Genomic DNA, 20,128 nt, shown 5'->3' with positions numbered 1-20,128 from the left:
GACAATAGGAGGCAATGGGGGGCACTGGGTGGAAGTGGGGGGCAATGAGGGGTGTTAGGGGGCAATAGGAGGCAATAGGGGGCAGTGGGGGGGTGTTGGAGGCAATGGGGGGCAATGGGGGGCAATGGGGATGATGGGGATGGTGGGGACCCATGGGCTGGGATGGGGCACTGGGGAGCTGGGCTGAGGTGATGGGAGCCCAGGGATGAAGGGGACCCCCCATATCCAGTATATCCTATATCCCACCCCATATCCCGCCCTATATCCCGCCCCATATCCAATATATCCTATATCCCGCCCCATATCCTGCCCCATATCCTCCCCTATCCGCAGGAGAACCACTGTCTGCGCATTAAGATCCTGGGTGACTGCTATTACTGCGTGTCGGGGCTGCCCGAGGCGCGTGGGGACCACGCTCACTGCTGCGTGGAGATGGGGGTGGACATGATCGAGGCCATCTCGTGAGTGGGGGGGGGCAGCCCGTGTGGGGGGAGCACAGACCCCATGTAACCCTGGACCCCCATGTAACCCTGGACCCCTGTCTAACTCCAGACCCCCCCGGGATCCCCATCTAACCCTGAAGCCCCCGGAACCCCATCCAACCCCAGACCCCATCTAAGCCCAGACCCCATCTAACCTCAGACCCCCCCCAGACCCACATCTAATCATGGACCCCTCGCAGACCCCCATCTAACCCCAGAGCTCCATCTAACCCCGGACCCCCTGGGACCCCCACTAACCCCAGACTCCCCCCAGACCTCAATCTAACCCCATCCCCCCCAGCTCCCCATGTAACCCCAGACCCCCATCTATAACCCCAGACCACTCGGACCCTCTTCTAACCCTGGACCCCCCCAGACCCCCAATCCTGGACACCCCCAGATCCCTATCTAACCCCAGACTCCCATCTAACTCCACATACCCCCATCTAACCCCATCTAACCCCAATGTTACCCCAGCCCCCCATCTAACCCCATGTAACCCCATATAACCCCAATGTTACCCCTGCCCCCCATATAATCCCATATAACCCCAATGTTACCCCTGCCCCCCATCTAACCCCATCTAACCCCATCTAACCCCATCTAACCCCAATGTTACCCCATGTAACCCCAATGTTACCCCATCCAACCCCATCTAACCCCATATAACTCCATATAACCCCAGTGTTACCCCAGCCCCCCGTCTAACTCCGTCTAACCCCATCTAACCCCATCTAACCCCAATGTTACCCCATATAACCCCAATGTTACCCCTGCCCCCCATATAATCCCATATAACCCCAATGTTACCCCTGCCCCCCATCTAACCCCATCTAACCCCATCTAACCCCAATGTTACCCCATGTAACCCCAATGTTACCCCATCCAACCCCATCCAACCCCATCTAACCCCATATAACCCCAGTGTTACCCCAGCCCCCCGTCTAACCCCAATGTAACCCCAATGTAACCCCATGTAACCCCATGTAACCCCATGTAACCCCATGTAACCCCATGTAACCCCATGTAACCCCATGTAACCCCATATAACCCCAATGTTACCCCAGCCCCCCACGTAACCCCACGTAACCCCACGTAACCCCACGTAACCCCATGTAACCCCATCTAACCCCGTCTAAACCCCACGTAACCCCATCTAACCCCGTCTAAACCCCATGTAACCCCATCTAACCCCACGTAACCCCACGTAACCCCATCTAACCCCAATGTTACCCCACGTAACCCCACGTAACCCCACATAACCCCACATAACCCCACATATCCCCATCTAACCCCAATGTTACCCCATCTAACCCCATCTAACCCCACATATTCCCATATAACCCCAATGTTACCCCATGTAACCCCACATAACCCCATGTAACCCCATGTAACCCCATCTAACCCCAATGTTACCACATATAACCCCACGTAACCCCATCTAACCCCACATAACCCCATGTAACCCCATGTAACCCCATCTAACCCCAATGTTACCACATATAACCCCACGTAACCCCATGTAACCCCACATAACCCCATGTAACCCCACATAACCCCATGTAACCCCATGTAACCCCATCTAACCCCAATGTTACCACATATAACCCCACGTAACCCCATCTAACCCCACATAACCCCATGTAACCCCATGTAACCCCATCTAACCCCAATGTTACCCCACATAACCCCACATAACCCCACATAACCCCATCTAACCCCATGTAACCCCATCTAACTCCATATAACCCCACATAACCCCATCTAACCCCAATGTTACCCCATCTAACCCCACATAACCCCACATAACCCCATCTAACCCCACATAACCTCACATAACCCCATCTAACCCCAATGTTACCCCACATAACCCCACATAACCCCACATAACCCCACATAACCCCATCTAACCCCATCTAACCTCAATGTTACCCCATCTAACCCCACATAACCCCATCTAACCCCATCTAACCCCACATAACCCCACATAACCCCATCTAACCCCACATATCCCCATCTAACCCCAATGTTACCCCATCTAACCCCATCTAACCTCATATAACCCCACCTAACCCCACGTAACCCCATCTAACCCCAATGTTACCCCACATAACCCCATATACCCCACATAACCCCACATAACCCCACATAACCCCACCTAACCCCACATAACCCCATATACCCCATCTAACCCCATATACCCCGTTCCCAGGCTGGTCCGGGAGGTGACGGGTGTGAACGTGAACATGCGCGTTGGGATCCACAGCGGCCGCGTGCACTGCGGGGTGTTGGGGCTGCGCAAGTGGCAGTTCGACGTGTGGTCCAACGACGTGACACTGGCCAACCACATGGAGGCGGGGGGCAAAGCCGGGTGAGACCCCCACCCCATAGGGCCGCCATGTGTGGGGCTGGGTCATATATGGGGCCATAGGGGCTCATGGATCCCATATGTGGTGTATATCCCCTATATGTGTCTATAGGCGGATCCATATCACGTGGGCCACGCTGCAGTACCTGAATGGGGACTACGAGGTGGAGCCGGGACACGGGGGGGAACGTAACGCGTATCTGAAGGAGCACAACATCCAGACCTTCCTCATCGTGGGCTGCAGCCAGAAGAGGGTCAGCGGGGGGGAGAGGGGGCTGTGGGGCGCTATGGGGCTGTGGGGTGCTATGGGGCAGGGGGGGGCTGTGGGGCAGGGGGGGCTGTGGGGTGCTATGGGGCTGTGGGGTGCTATGGGGCTGTGGGGCGCTATGGGGCTGTGGGGCGCTATGGGGCTGTGGGGCGCTATGGGGCAGGGGGGGGCTGTGGGGCAGGGGGGGCTGTGGGGCAAGGGGGGGGCTGTGGGGTGCTATGGGGCTGTGGGGTGCTATGGGGCAGGGGGCACTGTGGGGCAAGGGGGGGCTGTGGGGCAGGGGGGTGCTGTGGGGCAGGGGGGCGCTATGGGGCTGGGGGGCACTATGGGGCAGGGGGGGGCTGTGGGGCTGTGGGGCGCTATGGGGCAGGGGAGGGCTGTGGGGCAGGGGGGGCTGTGGGGCTGTGGGGCGCTATGGGGCAGGGGGGGGCTATGGGGCAGGGGGGGGCAATGGGGCTGTGGGGCGCTATGGGGCAGGGGGGGGCTATGGGGCAGGGGGGCACTATGGGGCAGGGGGGCGCTATGGGGCTGTGGGGTGCTATGGGGCGCTATGGGGCGGGGGGGGCTGTGGGGCACTGTGGGGCAGGGGGGGGCTGTGGGGCAAGGGGGGCTGTGGTGTCATTGGGGGTCGCTGTGGGTCGAGGGGGGCTGGGGGTGTTGCTGTGGGTCACTATGGGTCGGGGGGGGGATGTGGGGTCACTGTGGGTCGCTGTGGGTCAGGGGGGCTGGGGGTGTTGCTGTGGGTCACTATGGGTCGGGGGGGGATGTGGGGTCACTGTGGGTTGGGGGGCATGGGGGGGGTCGCTATGGGTCGGGGGGGCTGTGGTGTCATTGGGGGTCGCTGTGGGTCAGGGGGGCTGGGGGTGTTGCTGTGGGTCGGGGGAGGATGTGGGGTCGCTGTGGGTCGGGGGGCATGGGGGGGTCGCTATGGGGCGGGGGGGGCTGTGGTGTTGCTGTGGGTCGGGGGGGATGAGGGGGTCACTGTGGGTCACTGTGGGTCGGGGGGGGGCTGGAGGGGTCGCTGTGGGTCACTATGGGTTGCTGTGGGTCGGGGGGGCTGTGGTGTCCATGCCCCAATTACTCCCTATACGGCCCCGTGTCTATACGGCTCCATGTCTATATGGCTTCCTGTCTGTATGGCTTCCTGTCTATACGGCCCTGTGTCTGTATGGCTCCATGTCTATATGACTCTGTGTCTATACGGCCCCATGTCTATACGGCTCCATGTCCATACGGCCCCATGTCTATATGACTCTGTGTCTATACGGCCCCATGTCTATCTGGCCCCATGTCTCTGCCCCACACGTTTCCCTGCCCCACAGAAGGAGGAGCAGGCCCTGCTGGCCAAGCTGCAGCGCAGCCACGCGGGTTCAGCCGAGGCCTTGGTCCCTCGTTGGGTCCCTGAGCGCAACTTCAGCCGCACCAAAGACTCCAAGGCCTTCAGGCAGATGGTGGGTGACCCCCAACTGTGATACCAGCCCCATAGCGGGGATACCAGCCCCATAGCAGTGCTATACCAGCCCCATAGCGGGGATATCAGCCCCATAGCAGGGATACCAGCCCCATAGCAGTGCTATACCAGCCCCATAGCGGGGATATCAGCCCCATAGCAGTGCTATATCAGCCCCATAGCGGGGATACCAGCCCCATAGCAGTGCTATACCAGCCCCATAGCAGTGCTATACCAGCCCCATAGCGGGGATACCAGCCCCATAGCGGGGATACCAGCCCCATAGCAGTGCTATATCAGCCCCATAGCAGTGTTATACCAGCCCCATAGCAGTGCTGTATCAGCCCCATAGCAGTGCTGTATCAGCCCCATAGCAGTGCTATACCAGCCCCATAGCAGTGCTATACCAGCCCCATAGTGGGGATATCAGCCCCATAGTGGGGATATCAGCCCCATAGCTGTGCTGTATCAGCCCCATAGCGGTGCTGTATCATCCCCATAGCGGTGCTATCAGCCCCATAGCGGTGCTGTATCATCCCCATAGCGGTGCTGTATCATCCCCATAGCGGTGCTATCTCAGCCCCATAGCGGTGCTATCAGCCCCATAGCAGTGCTGTATCATCCCCATAGCGGTGATACCAGCCCCATAGCGGTGCTATCAGCCCCACAGCTCCTTCCTGTGGGTTCCCATCACATCCTGCACCCAACCACAGCCCTGTGGGTTCCCCCCCCATTGGGCTCTGTCTCCTTTTTGGGGTCCCCATTCTCTTTGTGGTGCCCCCCCCTCCCCATTTGGGGCCCCCTGACCCCTTACCCTAACCTCTACCCTGACCCCTAACCTTAAGCCCTGACCCTTAAACCCCAACTTTGACCCTGACCCCTATCCCCAATCCCTACCCCTAACCCTGACCCCTAACCTTGGCTTCTACCCGGACCCCTAAGCCCTAACCTTGACCCCCTAACCCTCACCCCTAACCCTAACCCCTGCCCCCTAACTCACCCTACCCCTAAGCAGACCCCTGACCCCTCTTCCTCCCCTACAGGGCATCGACGACTCCACCAAGGACAAGTAAGTTCCCCCCACCCCCATATCCCCCCTCCATCCCCCCTACCCCCATTGGGGGTCCCTGTCCCATTGGGGGTCCCTGTCCCATTGGGGTCCCTGTCCCATTGGGGGTCTTCCATTTGGGGTCCCTGTCCCGTTGGGGGGTCCTTGTCCCATTGGGGGTCTCCCCATTGGGGGTCCCTGTCCCATTGGGGTTCCCTGCCCCATTGGGGGGGTCCGTGTCCCATTGGGGGTCTTCCATTTGGGGTCCCTGTCCCATTGGGGTCCGTGTCCCATTGGGGTCCGTGTCCCATTGGGGGTCTGTCTCCCATTGGGGGTCTGTCTCCCATTGGGGTCCGTGTCCCATTGGTGTCCCTGTCCCATTGTGGTCTGTCTCCCATTGTGGCCCCTGTCCCACTGGGATTCCCTGTCCCATTGTGGCCCCTGTCCCATTGGGGGTCTCCTATTGGGGGTCCATGTCCCATTGTGGCCCCTGCCCCCCCCCAGCCGTGGTGCCCAGGAGCCGCTGAACCCCGAGGACGAGGTTGACGAGTTCCTGGGTCGCGCCATCGACGCGCGAAGCATCGACCAGCTGCGCAAGGACCATGTGAGGCGCTTCCTGCTCAGCTTCCAGAGCCCCGAGCTGGAGAGGAAGGTGGGACCCCCCCCAAAGCCCACCCCATGGGGACCCCCCACAGCCCACCCTATGGGGTCCCTCTGCTCACCCTATGGGACCCCCCACAGCCCACCCCATGGGGACCCTCTGCCCACCCTGTGGGACCCCCCCCAACACAGCCCACCCTATGGGACCCCCCCCAACACAGCCCACCCTATGGGACCCCACATAGCCCACCCTATGGGACCCCCCACAGCCCACCCCATGGGGACCCTCTGCCCACCCTATGGGACCCCCCACAGCCCACCCCATGGGGACCCCCCACTGCCCACCCTATGGGACCCCCCACAGCCCACCCCATGGGGACCCCCCACAGCCCACCCCATGGGGACCCCCCACTGCCCACCCTATGGGACCCCCCACTGCCCACCCTATGGGATCCCCCCCCACAGCCCACCCTGTGGGACCCCCCACAGCCCACCCTATGGGGTCCCTCTGCCCACCCTATGGGTACCCTCATCCCACAGCCCACCCCATGGGGACCCTCTGCCCACCCTATGGGACCCCCCACAGCCCACCCCATGGGGACCCTCTGCCCACCCTATGGGACCCCCCCCCACAGCCCACCCTATGGGGTCCCTCTGCCCACCCTATGGGACCCCCCCCCACAGCCCACCCTATGGGGACCCTCTGCCCACCCTGTGGGACCCCCCCACAGCCCACCCTGTGGGACCCCCCACAGCCCACCCCATGGGGACCCTCTGCCCACCCTATGGGGACCCCCATCCCACAGCCCACCCTATGGGGTTCCTCTGCCCACCCTATGGGGTCTCCCCCCACAGCCCACCCTATGGGGTCTCTTTGCCCACCCCATCCCCTCTCAGCCCTTTGGGGACCCCTATTCCCCCCCTTTTTATCTCTGTTCCTTTCCATCCATCCTTTGGGGCCTTACTTCCCTCCCTATATCCCTCTATTCCCCCACCATCCTATAGGATCCCATAAGTCCCCACCATCCCTTAAGTTCCCCTATTTCCCCCCTCCATCCTTTAGGATCCCCTTATTCCCTTCCATCCTTTGGGATCCCATGATTCCCCTCTGTCCTTTGGGGTCCCCTTTATTTTGCCCTCTCCATCCCTCCCATTCCATCCTCCTGCTCCCCCCCGTCCCTAAATCCCCCCCCCGTATCCCCCCCTGTCCCCCCATATCCCCCCCCTGTCCCTCACGTTCCCCCATTGCCCCCAGTACTCCAAGAAGGTCGATCACCGCTTTGGGGGCTACGTGGGCTGCGCTCTGCTCGTCTTCTGCTTCATCTGCTGCGTGCAGCTCATCATCTTCCCCCTGTGAGTGCCCCACAGCCTGCCCCATAGCCTGCCCCATAGCGCCCACAGCCTGCCCCATAGCCTGCCCCATAGCCTGCCCCATAGTGCCCACAGCCCGCCCCATAGCCTGCCCCATAGTGCCCACAGCCCGCCCCATAGCCCACCCTATAGCGCTCACAGCCCCCCTGGATCCCACAGCCCGCCCCATAGCACCCACAGCCCCCTGGATCCCCATAGCCCACCCCATAGCACTCACAGTCCCCCTAGATCCCACAACCTGCCCCATAGGACTCACAGCCCCCCTAGATCCCCATAGTCTACCCCATAGCGCTCACAGCCCCCCTCAGACCCAATAGACAACCCCATAACCCTCCAACCCCCCCCCCATAAATCCCATAGCCCACCCCATAGTGCTCACAGCCCCCACAGGCCCATAGCCCACCCCAGAGGCCATGGAACCTACACCATAGACCCAATAGCCCACCCCATAGTGCTCACAGCCCCTATAAACCCCATAATCCACCCCACAGCGCTCATAGCCCATTCCATAGTACTTAAAGCCCCCATGGGCCCCATAGCCCACCCCATAGTGCTCACAGCCCCCATAGCCCACCCCTATAGACCTGATAGCCCACCCCATAGTGCTTACAGCCCCCACAGGCCCCATAGCCCACCCCAGAGGCCGTGGAACCCTCACCATAAACCCAACTGCCCACCCCATAGTGCTCACAGCCCCTATAAACCCCATAATCCACCCCACAGCGCTCATAGCCCATTCCATAGTACTTAAAGCCCCCATGGGCTCCGTAGCCCACCCTATAGTGCTCACAGGCCCCAGAAACCCCATAATACACTCCACAGTCCCCATAGCCCACCCTATAGTGCTCACAGGCCCCAGAAACCCCATAATACACCCCACAGTCCCCATAGCCCACCCTATAGTGCTCATAGCCCCCATAGCCCACCCCTATAGACCTGATAGCCCACCCCATAGCGCTCATAGATCCCATAGCCCACCCCTATAGCCCTGCTAGCTCACCCCATAGCGCTCATAGATCCCATAGCCCACCCCTATAGCCCTGATAGCCCACCCCATAGTGCTCATAGCCCCCATAGCCCTGATAGCCCACCCCATAGCGCTCATAGATCCCATAGCCCACCCCATAGTGCTCACAGCCCCCCATAGCCCTGATAGCCCACCCCATAGCACCCACAGCCTTGACAGGCCTCACATCCCACCCCACGGACCCCATAGCGCTCCCTATCTGCCCCACAGCTCCCCACTGATGATCGGTGCCTACATCGGAACCTTCCTCCTCCTCTCCTTCATCCTCTTCATCTGCGCCGTGCATTCCTGCATCACCGTGAGTTGGGGTGAAGGGAAAAGGGGGGGCCATGGGGCAGCTATGGGGCAGCTATGGGGCAGCTATGGGGCAGCTATGGGGCAGCTATGGGGCAGGGGTTGTTGGCTGTACATTAATGAAGTCCCCCCCCCATGGCAGCTGTTCCCCCCGGTGCTGCAGCGTTTATCCCGCGCCATCGTCCGCTCCCGATCCCGCAGCACCGCCACGGCCGCCATCATCATCACCATCGTCTTCATCACCTCCTTCATCAACCTGGTATGGGGGGGGTCAAGATGGCAATTAGGGGGGGGTCCCGAAATGGGGCGGGACCCCTCACCCCTCTGCCCCCCCCCCCGTATCCCCATCCATCACCCCACAGTTCTCCTGCAGTCGGGTGCCATTGCGGGACTGCGCTGCCCGCGCCCTCAACGTCAGCCCCACAGATGTGGGGCCGTGTCAGCTCCGAGCCCTCAACATCTCGTTGGGGTCCCCACCGGGGCTGTGCCGCCCCCAGGGGGGGGACTGCGACTACCCTGAGGTGAGTGGGGAGAAAGGGGGGGGGCACAGGGGGGATGAGATGCTGGGGGTGCTGCTGTGGGGTCCCTATAGGTGCTATGGGGTCCCCAATGGGGCTGGGTTCTTATAGGTGCTGCTATGGGGTCCCTATAGGTGCTATGGGGTTCCCAAAGGGGCTGGGTTCCTATAGGTGCAATGGGGTCCCCAGAGGGGCTGGGTTCCTATAGGTGCTGCTATGGGGTCCCTATAGGTGCATTGGGGTCCACAAAGGGGCTGGGTTCCTATAGGTGCTGCTATGGGGTCCACAAAGGGGCTGGGTTCCTATAGGTACAATGGGGTCCACAAAGGGGCTGGGTTCCTATGGGTGCTGCTATAGGGTCCCTATAGGTGCAATGGGGTCCCCAAAGAGGCTGGGTTCCTATAGGTGGTGCTATGGGGTCCTCAATGGGGCTGGGTTCCTATAGGTGCTGCTATGGGGTCCCTATAGGTGCAATGGGGTCCCCAAAGGGGCTGGGTCCCTATAGGTGGTGCTGTGGGGTTCCCAAAGGGGCTGGGATCCTATAGGTGCTCTTATGGGGTCCCCAAAGGGGCTGGGTTCCTATGGGTGGTGCTATGGGGTCCCTATAGGTGCTATGGGGTCCCCAAAGGGGATGGGTTCCTATAGCTGCAATGGGGTCCCGAATGGGGCTGGGTTCCTATAGGTGCTGCTGTAGGGTCCCTATAGGTGCAATGGGGTCCCCAAAGGGGCTGGGTTCCTATAGGTGCTGCTATGGGGTCCCCAATGGGGCTGGGTTCCTATAGGTGCTGCTGTAGGGTCCCTATAGGTGCAATGGGGTCCCCAAAAGGGCTGGGCTCCTATAGGTGCTTCTGTGGGGTCCCCAAAGGGGCTGGGTCCCTATAGGTGCTGCTGTAGGGTCCCTATGGGTGCAATGGGGTCCCCAAAGGGGCTGGGTTCCTATAGGTGCTGCTATAGGGTCCCTATAGGTGCAGTGGGGTCCCCAATGGGGCTGGGTTCCTATAGGTGGTGCTATGGGGTCCCCAGAGGGGCTGGGTTCCTATAGGTGCAATGGGGTCCCCAATGGGGCTGGGTTCCTATAGGTGCTGCTATGGGGTCCCTATAGGTGCAATGGGGTCCCCAAAGGGGCTGGGCTCCTATAGGTGCTTCTGTGGGGTCCCCAAAGGGGCTGGGTTCCTATAGGTGCTGCTATAGGGTCCCTATAGGTGCAATGGGGTCCACAAAGGGGCTGGGTTCCTATAGGTGCTGCTATGGGGTCCCTATAGGTGCTATGGGGTCCCCAAAGGGGCTGGGTTCCTATAGGTGGTGCTATGGGGTCCCTATAGGTGCTATGGGGTCCCTAAAGGGGCTGGGTTCCTATAGGTGGTGCTGTGGGGTTCCCAAAGGGGCTGGGATCCTATAGGTGCTCTTATGGGGTCCCCAAAGGGGCTGGGTTCCTATAGGTGCAATGGGGTCCCCAGAGGGGCTGGGTTCCTATAGGTGATGCTCTATCCCGTTGTTATCCCGTTGTTATCCCGTTGTTATCCCATTGTTATCCTATTATTTATCCCGCTGTTATCCCGTTGTTTTCCCATTATTTATCCCATTGTTTTCCCATTGTTTTCCCATTGTTTTCCCATTGCTTTCCCATTGTTTTCCCATTGTTACCCCATTGCTACCCCATTGTTTATCCCATTATTTATCCCGCTGTTATCCCGTTGTTTTCCCATTATTTACCCCATTATTTACCCCATTATTTACCCCATTATTTACCCCATTGTTACCCCATTATTATCCCATTATTACCCCACTGTTATCCCACTGTTACCCCATTGCAGTACATAACCCACTGTGTGGTGCTGACTCTTCTGGCTGCCGCCGCGTTCCTGCAGCTCAGCAGCGCCTCGAAGCTGCTGCTGGTTTTGGGGCTGGGGGCCGCGTTCGTGGCGCTGGCCGAGGGTCCACACGGGGCCTTGTTCGACAACGCAGACCTGCTGCTGCTGGCGCATGCGCTGTGAGTGCACACAGAGACCCCCGGGGGGCACTAAGGGGTCTGACAGCCCCAGCCCCTCGGGGTCCCTATAGTGTCCCCTCTGTGTCCCCTTGGGGTCAGCATGGGATCACCACCCTAATGTGACCCCCCCCCCGTCCCCTCTATGTCCCTATAGGGTCCCTCTGTGTCCCTTTGGGGTCACCACCCTAATGTGATGCCCCTGCGCCCTCTGTGTCCCTATAGGGTCCCCTCTGGGTCCCCTGAGGTTCACCGTAGGATTACCACCCTAATGTGACCCCCCCCTGTGCCCTCTGTGTCCTTATGGGGTCCCTTCTGTGTCCCCTTGGGGTCACTACCCTAAAGTGATCCCCCCTGTCCCCTCTGTGTCCCTATATGGTCCCCTTGGGGTCACCACCCCCTGTCCCCTCTATATCCCTATAGGGTCCCCTCTGTGTCCCCATGGGGTCAGCATGGCTTCATTGCCCCTATGGGGTCCCCTCTGTGTCCCCTTCGGGTCAGCATGGGATCACCACCCAAATGTGACCCCCCTGTCCCCTCTCTGTCCCTATGGGGTCCCCTCTGTGTCCCCTTGGGGTTACCACCATAAAGTGATCCCCCTCCCACACCCTCTGTGTCCCTATAGGGTCCCTCTGTGTCCCTTTGGGGTCACCACCCTAATGTGACCCCCCCTGTGCCCTCTATGTCCCTATGGGGTCCCCTCTGTGTCCCCTTGGGGTCACCACCCTAATTTGACCCCCCCTGTCCCCTCTATGTCCCTATAGGGTCCCTCTGTGTCCCCTTGGGGTCACCACCCTAATGTGACCCCCCCATCCCCTCTATGTCCCTATAGGGTCCCTCTGTGTCCCCTTGGGGTAACTACCCTAATGTGACCCCCTATGCCCTCTATGTCCCTACAGGGTCCCCTCTGTGTCCCCTTGGGGTCAGCATGGGATCACCACCCTAATGTGATCCCCCCTGTCCCCTCACTGTCCCTATGGGGTCCCCTCTGTGTCCCTTTGGGGTCACCACCCTAATGTGACCCCCCCTGTGCCCTCTGTGTCCTTATGGGGTCCCTTCTGTGTCCCTTTGGGGTCACCACCCTAATGTGACCCCCCCTGTGCCCTCTATGTCCCTATAGGGTCCCTCTGTGTCCCCTCAGGTTCACCATGGGATCACCATCCTAATCTGACCCCCCTGCACCTTCTGTGTCCCTATAGGGTCCCTCTGTGTCCCCTTGGGGTCACTACCCTAATCTGACCCCCTATGCCCTCTATGTCCCTACAGGGTCCCCTCTGTGTCCCCTTGGGGTCAGCATGGGATCACCACCCTAATGTGACCCCCCCCGTCCCCTCACTGTCCTTATGGGGTCCCCTCTGTGTCCCCCTGGGGTCACCACCCTAATGTGACCCCCTGCCCCCTCTGTGTCCCTATAGGGTCCCCCTTATGTCCCCTTGGGGTCACTGTGGGGTCTTCGCCCCTCAGTGACTCCCCCTTTGCTCTCCCTACAGACCCCCCTTCAACGCCACCCAGGGGGAATGGTGAGTGGGTTCTGGGGTATCCTTTGGGGTCAGGGGGGTCCTTTGGGGCCGGGGGGGTCTTTTGGGCTCTAGGGGTGTGGGGATCTCTTTGGGGTTGTGGGGGGGGTCTGGCCCTATTCCCCAGGCTCCACATTCACCTTTGGGGTCGGGCGCAGCCTCGAGCCCCCCAATATGGGCGCAGACCCCACAGTCCCAGCACTCAGTGGGTCTGGGGTCCCGCAGCCCCGTGGAGGGGAAGGTGGCGCTGCGCTACGTCACCCCCGTGGTGCTGGGGGTCTTCGCCCTGGCGCTGTACCTACATGCACAGCAGGTGGAGTCCACAGCGCGACTCGACTTCCTCTGGAAGCTGCAGGTATGGGGGGGGATATGGGGGGATATGGGGGTCTATGGGGGGTTTATGGGGTTGTGGGGTGGTATGGAGGGGGTATGGGGGGGTATGGAGGGGATATGTGACTGGGGATGGGATGGGAGTGGGATGGGGATGATGGGAATGAGATGGGAATGAGATTGGGGTTGGGATGGGGATGAGGGGTCACAGGGGAGGGAGTATGGGGGGATTATGGGGTTATGGGGGGGCATGAGGGGGTTGTGGGGTGGTGTGGGGGGGCTATGGGGGGGTATGGAGGGAATATGTGGCTGGGGATGGGAGTGGAATGGGGATGATGGGAATGGGATGGGAATGAGATGAGGGTTGGGATGGGGATGATGGGTCATAGGGATGGGGATAGGGATGGGAATGGGATGGAATGGGAATGGGATGGGGATGGGAATGGGGTGGGGATGGGAATGGGGTGGGGATTGGGCTGGAGATGGGGATGATGGGTCACAGGGATGGGGATGGGTCATAGGGATGGGATGGGAATGGGATGGGATTGGGATTGGTTGGGATTGGGATGGGAATGATGGGTCACAGGGAATGGGAATGGAGATGGAATGGGATGAGGATGGGAATGGGACGGGGATGACAGGTTACAGGGATGGGAATAGGGTGGGATTGGGATGGAGATGGCAGGTCACAGGGATGGGGATGGTAATGGGATGGAATGGGAATGGGATGGGAATGGGGTGGGGATGGGTAATGGGGATGGGGATGGAAATAGGAATGGGGATGGGGTGGGATTGGGATGGAGATGGGGTGGGTTGGGATGGGGTGGGATTGAGATGGGATGGAATGGGTTGGGATGTGTTGGGATGGGATGGAGTGGGATGGGATGGGATTGAGATGGAATGGGATGGGTTGAGATGGGATGGGATGGGGATGGGTTGGGGTGGGATGGGATTGAGATGGGATGGAATGGGTTGAGATGGGTTGGGATGGAATGGGATTGGGATGGGTTGGGATTGAGATGGGATGGGGTGGGATGGGATTGGGATGGGATGGGGTGGGATGGGGATGGGATGGGTTGAGATGGGATGGGATTGAGATGGGATGGGTTGGGTTGGGATGGGATGGAGATGGGTTGGGATGGAATGGGATGGTTTGGGATGGTTTGGGATGGTTTGGGTTGGGATGGGATGGTTTGGGTTGGGATGGGATGGGTTGGGGTGGGATGCCGTGTCACAGGGCTGGGATTAAACCCCCAGCCCCAACCTCCCCCCACAAACACACTACAGGCAACAGGTGAGAAGGAGGAGATGGAGGAGCTGCAGGCCTACAACCGGCGGCTGCTGCACAACATCCTCCCCAAGGACGTGGCCGCCCATTTCCTGGCCCGGGAGCGGCGCAATGACGAGCTGTACTATCAGTCCTGCGAGTGCGTGGCCGTCATGTTCGCCTCCATCAGCAACTTCTCCGAGTTCTACGTGGAGCTGGAGGCCAACAACGAGGGCGTGGAGTGTCTGCGGCTGCTCAACGAGATCATCGCAGACTTCGATGAGGTGGGGGGGGGTGAGGGGTCCTGGAGGATGGGGAGGGGGGTACAGAGCATCATGTATGGGGTGGAGAGGGGTGGGATGCTTGGGGGAACCATGGGGTGGGGGGCCATGGAGTGGAGTCTATGGGGAAAGCTTGGGGTGGGATGCATGGGAGGACCATGGGGTGGGGGGCCATGGAGTGGAGTCTATGGGGAAAGTATGGGGTGGGATGCGTGGGAAGACCATGGGGTTGAGATGCATGGGGAGGGGGCAGGGGATCCTGGGGGTCTGTGGAGTGGGGTCTATGGGGAAAGTATGGGGTGGGATGCATGGGAGGATCATGGGGGGGGACTCAGGAGGGTTCTGGGGGGGACATAGAGTGGGGGAACCATGGGGTGGGGTACAGGGGGGCCCCGGGGGGGGGGGGGCACAGAGCACTGTGTATGGGGTGGAGAAGAGTGGGATGCATGGGAGGACCATGGGGTGGGGTACAGGGGGTCCTGGGGGGTCATGGAGTGGGGTCTATGGGGAAAGTATGGGGTGGGATGCATGGGAGGACCATGGGGTGGGGGGCAGGGGGTTCTGGGGGGACACAGAGCACTGTGTATGGGGTGGAGAAGGGTGGGATGCATGGGGAGGGGGCAGGGGGTCCTGGGGGCCCATGGGGTGGAGTCTATGGGGAAAGTGTGGGAGGACCATGGGGTGGGATGCATGGGGGGACCATGGGGTGGGGGGCCATGGAGTGGGGTCTATAAGGAAAGCATTGGGTGGGATGCATGGGAGGACCAAGGGGTGGGGTACATGGGGGTCCTGGAGGTGCCATGGGGTGGGGTTTATGGGAGGACCATGGGGTGGGGGGCAGGGGGTCCTGGGGGGCTGTGGAGTGGGATCTATGGGGAAAGTGTGGGGTGGGATGCATGGGAGGATCATGGTGTGGGGTACATGGGGGTCCTGGGGGGCCATGCAGTGGGGCAGCCATGGGGTGTGATACAGGCGATGTAATGGTGCCGTGGGGCCGCCCCCCGTTGTGTGCCCCACAGATCATCAGCGAGCAGAAATACCGGCAGCTGGAGAAGATCAAAACCATCGGCAGCACCTACATGGCGGCGTCCGGCCTCAACGCCGCCACCTACGACCGCGAGGGCCGCAGCCACATCGCGGCGCTGGCCGACTACGCCATGCAGCTGATGGAGCAGATGAAGTACATCAACGAGCACTCCTTCAACAACTTCCAGATGAAGATCGGTGCGCTCACACCCACACTCACACTCACACTCACACTCACACTCACACTCACACTCACACTCACACACTCACTTCCATGCGGCCGTGGGGACCATTGGGTGCAACTTTATCTCTGTGTGTGCAAAGCAGGGGGATGGGATGGGGTGGGAATGGGATGGAGATGGATATGGGATGGATATGGGATGGATTGGGGATGGGGATGGATATGGGATGGATATGGGATGGGGATGGATATGGGATGGGGATGGGATGGATATGGGATGGGATGGATATGGGATGGGATGGATATGGGATGGGGATGGGAATGGGAAGGGGATGAGATGGGATGGATATGGGGTGGGGTTGGGATGGGATGGGGATGGGATGGGGATGGATATGGGATGGGGATGGATATGGGATGGGATGGGATGGATATGGGATGGGGATGGATATGGGATGGGGATGGATATGGGATGGGGATGGGATGGGGATGGATATGGGATGGGATGGATATGGGATGGGGTGGGGTTGGGATGGAGATGGGATGGATTGGGGATGGGGATGGATATGGGATAGGGATGGGATGGGGTGGGGTTGGGATGGGGATGGGATGGGATGGATATGGGATGGGGTGGGGTTGGGATGGAGATGGGATGGGATGGGGTCAGGATGGGGTCGGGATGGATATAGGATGGGGATAATGGGTCACAGGGGTGGGAATGGGAATGGAGATGGGATGGGAATGGGACTGAGATGATTAGGATTGGGAATGGGATGAGATAGGATTGGGAAGAGATGGAATTGGGATGGGAAATGGAATGATATGAAGTTGGGATTGGGATGGGGATGAGATGGGGATGGGGATGGGGTTGGGATGGGATGGGGATGGATATGGGATGGGGATGAGGATGGGTATGAGATGGGGATGCACACTCACTTCTATGCGGCCCTTGCACACCCCTTGCACACACAGATTCTCCCCCCGTAGCCCCGGTTGTGGGCTTGGTGCTGCTTGTATTGCAAAGCTCTCGCGTCTCCCCTTGTATTTGCACGGCCCTTTGCACGGGGGGACCATTGGGTGCAACTTTATCTCTGCGTGTGCAAAGCAAGGGATGGGATGGGGTGGATATGGGGTGGGAATGGGATGGGATGGATATGGGATGGGATGGGATGGAGATGGATATGGGATGGGATGGGGATGGGAAGGGGATGAGATGGGATGGGTATGGGAAGGGGATGGATATGGGATGGGATGGATATGGGATGGGATGGATATGGGATGGGATTGGGATGGAGATGGGATGGGATGGAGTCAGGATGGGGTTGGGATGGATATAGGATGGGATGGGGATGATGGGTCACAGGGGTGGGAATGGAGATGGGATGGGGTTGGAAATGGGAATTGGGTGATTAGGATTGGGAATGGGATGAGATAGAAATAGGATTGGGAAGAGATGGGATTGGGATGGGAACTGGAATGATATGAAGTTGGGATTGGGATGGGGATGAGATGGGGATGGGGATGGATATGGGATGGGGATGGGTATGAGATGGGGATGAAATGGGATGGATATGGGATGGGAATGGGGATGGGATGGAGATGGGATGGGGATGGGGTGGGGTTGGGAATGGGATGGGGTGGGATGGGATGGAATTAGGATTGGGAAGAGATGGGATTGGGATAGGAATGGGATGAGATTAAATTGGGATGGAGATGGGATTGGGATGGGAATGAGGTGGAATTAGGATTGGGAAGGGGATGGGATTGGGATGGGAACTGGAATGATATGAAGTTGGGATTGGGATAGGATGGAATTAGGATTGGGAAGAGATGGGATTGGGATGGGGATGGGATGGGAACTGGAATGAGATGAAATTGGGATTGGGATGGAATGGGAATGAGATGGAATTAGGATTGGGATGGAAATGGAATTGGGATTGGATGGGATGGGAATGAGGTGGAATTAGGATTGGGATTGGGAATGGGATGAGATGGAAATAGGATTAGAAAGAGATAGGATTAGGATGGAGATGGGGATAGGAATGAGATGGAATTAGGATTGGGATGGGATGAGGTGGGTCACAGGGATTGGGATGGGAATGGGGATGGGAATAAGACAGGGATGGGATTGGGATTAGGATTGGGGTGGGGGTGCTCGGTCACAGGGATGGGGATGGGAATGGCAACGAGGTGGAATTAGGATCGGGATGGGGATGAGGATGAAGTGGGATTGAGATTGAGAATGGGATGGGATGGGGATGAGGTGTGGTTGGGATGGGATGGGGTGGGACTGGGATTAGCTCTGGGATTGGGATGGGGGTGATGTGTGGTGATACCACCCTCTTTGCCCCCCCTGCCCCCCCAGGTCTCAACATGGGCCCGGTGGTGGCGGGGGTGATCGGGGCCCGTAAACCCCAATACGACATATGGGGCAACACCGTCAACGTCTCCAGCCGCATGGACAGCACCGGCGTCCCCGACCGCATCCAGGTGGGACAGGGATGATTTGGGGGGGGGGGTCCCTGTGTTAAACCCCCCCATTACTCACCCCCTTCCCCCCCATATCTCAGGTGACCACAGACCTGTACCAGGTGCTGGCAGCCAAAGGTTACGTGTTGGAGTGTCGGGGGCTGGTGAAGGTGAAGGGCAAAGGGGAGATGACCACCTACTTCCTGAACGCCGGCCCGGGGGGCAGTTAGGGGGCGACCCCCCCCCCAATATGGGGGGACACCCCCCCCCCAGACTCGTGTGTGGGGTGAGAAGGAGGAAACCCTGGGGGCAGTTATGGGGTAACCCCCCCCTATATTATAGGGACCCCCCCAACTATGAGGACACCCCATCAAAACTCATGTGTGGGGTGAGAAGGAGGAAGCCCTGGGGGCAGTTAGGGGGGGTCCCTCTATTATGGGGACCCCCCTCCCAACTATGGGGACCCCCGCCCCAAACTCATGTGTGGGGTGAGAAGGAGGAGCCCCCAAACCCCCATGGAAAGGAAATGAAATGGGGGGGGGGGGTGATAAAAAGGGAAGCATGGACACAAGGGATGGGGTTGGGGGGGGGGGCTGCAATGTGGGACCCCCCCCCCCCTCCTCAAGCAACGTGTGGGGCTGAGACCTGTGTGTGTGTAGGGGGGGACCCCACCTCATTTAATGACCCCCCCCCTGTGCCAAAGAGGGGAGGGGGAGATGGGGACCCCCCCCCCCCCACTATAGACCACCCCCATCCTGTGCCAAACATAAGTGCCCATCCCCCCCCATGCAGGGGGCTGTAGCAGAGCAGTGGGGACCCCCCCCGGGACCCCCACCCAGGAGACCCCCCCCCATAATGGGACCCCCAAAATGGGAACCCCCCTCCATTATGGGACCCCCCCCCTCCCATAATGGGACCTCCCCCCATAATAGGACCCCCCCATTATGAGACCCCCCTTATAATGGGGACCCCTATCTCATTATGGGACACCCCCCTCCCATAGTGGGACCCCCCCACCCCATAATGGGGACTCGCCTCCACTATGAGACCCCCACTATAATGGGACCCCCCCATAATGGGAACCCCCCTCCACTATGGGACCCCCCCCAATTATGGGACTCCCCCCTTCCCATAATGGGAACCCCTCTTCATTATGGGACCCCTCCCCATTATGGGACCCCCCCCTTTCCCATAATGGGACCCCCCTATAATGGAAACCCCCCCCATAATGTGACCCCCTCCCCATTATGGGACCCCCCCACCCCATAATGGAGACTCCCACCCCTATAATGGGACCCCCCCATTATGGGACCCCCCCCCCACCCCTATAATGGGACCCCTCCTATAATGGGACCACCCCCATTATGGGACCCCCCCCCCCCCATAATGGGACCCCCCCCATAATGTGAACCCCCACCCCATTATGGGACCCACGTCATAATGGGACCCACCCCCATCCCGTAATGGGACCTCCCCCCATAATAGGACTGTCCCATTATGGGGACCCCCCTCCTATAGTGGGGCCCCCCCACACCATAATGGGGACCACCCCCATAATGAGACCCCCCCATAATGGGACTCTCCCCCCCATAATACGACCCCCCCCATTATGAGACCCCCCCGTAAATGGGGACCCCTCTCCTATAG

The 20,128-nt window shown here is 59.8% G+C and overlaps 1 protein-coding gene across 1 annotated transcript; it reads left to right on the top strand.

The window, feature by feature from the left end:
* Window positions 1-290: 290 nt before the first annotated feature.
* Window positions 291-19,782, top strand: ADCY6 (adenylate cyclase 6). The gene is made up of 17 exons (XM_085535820.1): window positions 291-461; window positions 2,695-2,853; window positions 2,963-3,104; window positions 4,441-4,569; window positions 5,612-5,637; window positions 6,121-6,268; window positions 7,472-7,569; window positions 8,825-8,912; window positions 9,051-9,167; window positions 9,271-9,429; window positions 11,241-11,416; window positions 12,904-12,933; window positions 13,156-13,285; window positions 14,548-14,811; window positions 15,828-16,032; window positions 18,378-18,502; window positions 18,583-19,782. Exons 1-17 carry the CDS (start codon window positions 433-435, stop codon window positions 18,709-18,711), a joined length of 2,154 nt encoding a protein of 717 aa, XP_085391946.1. The 5' UTR covers window positions 291-432; the 3' UTR covers window positions 18,712-19,782.
* Window positions 19,783-20,128: the final 346 nt, after the last annotated feature.

This window comes from Coturnix japonica, unplaced genomic scaffold, assembly GCF_054131305.1.
Source record: "Coturnix japonica strain WE unplaced genomic scaffold, WE-NBRP24 Scf187, whole genome shotgun sequence".
Classification (NCBI taxonomy): domain Eukaryota; kingdom Metazoa; phylum Chordata; class Aves; order Galliformes; family Phasianidae; genus Coturnix; species Coturnix japonica.
The sequence above is the reverse complement of the archived record's forward strand: the minus strand, read 5'-3'. Positions and strand labels throughout refer to the sequence as shown.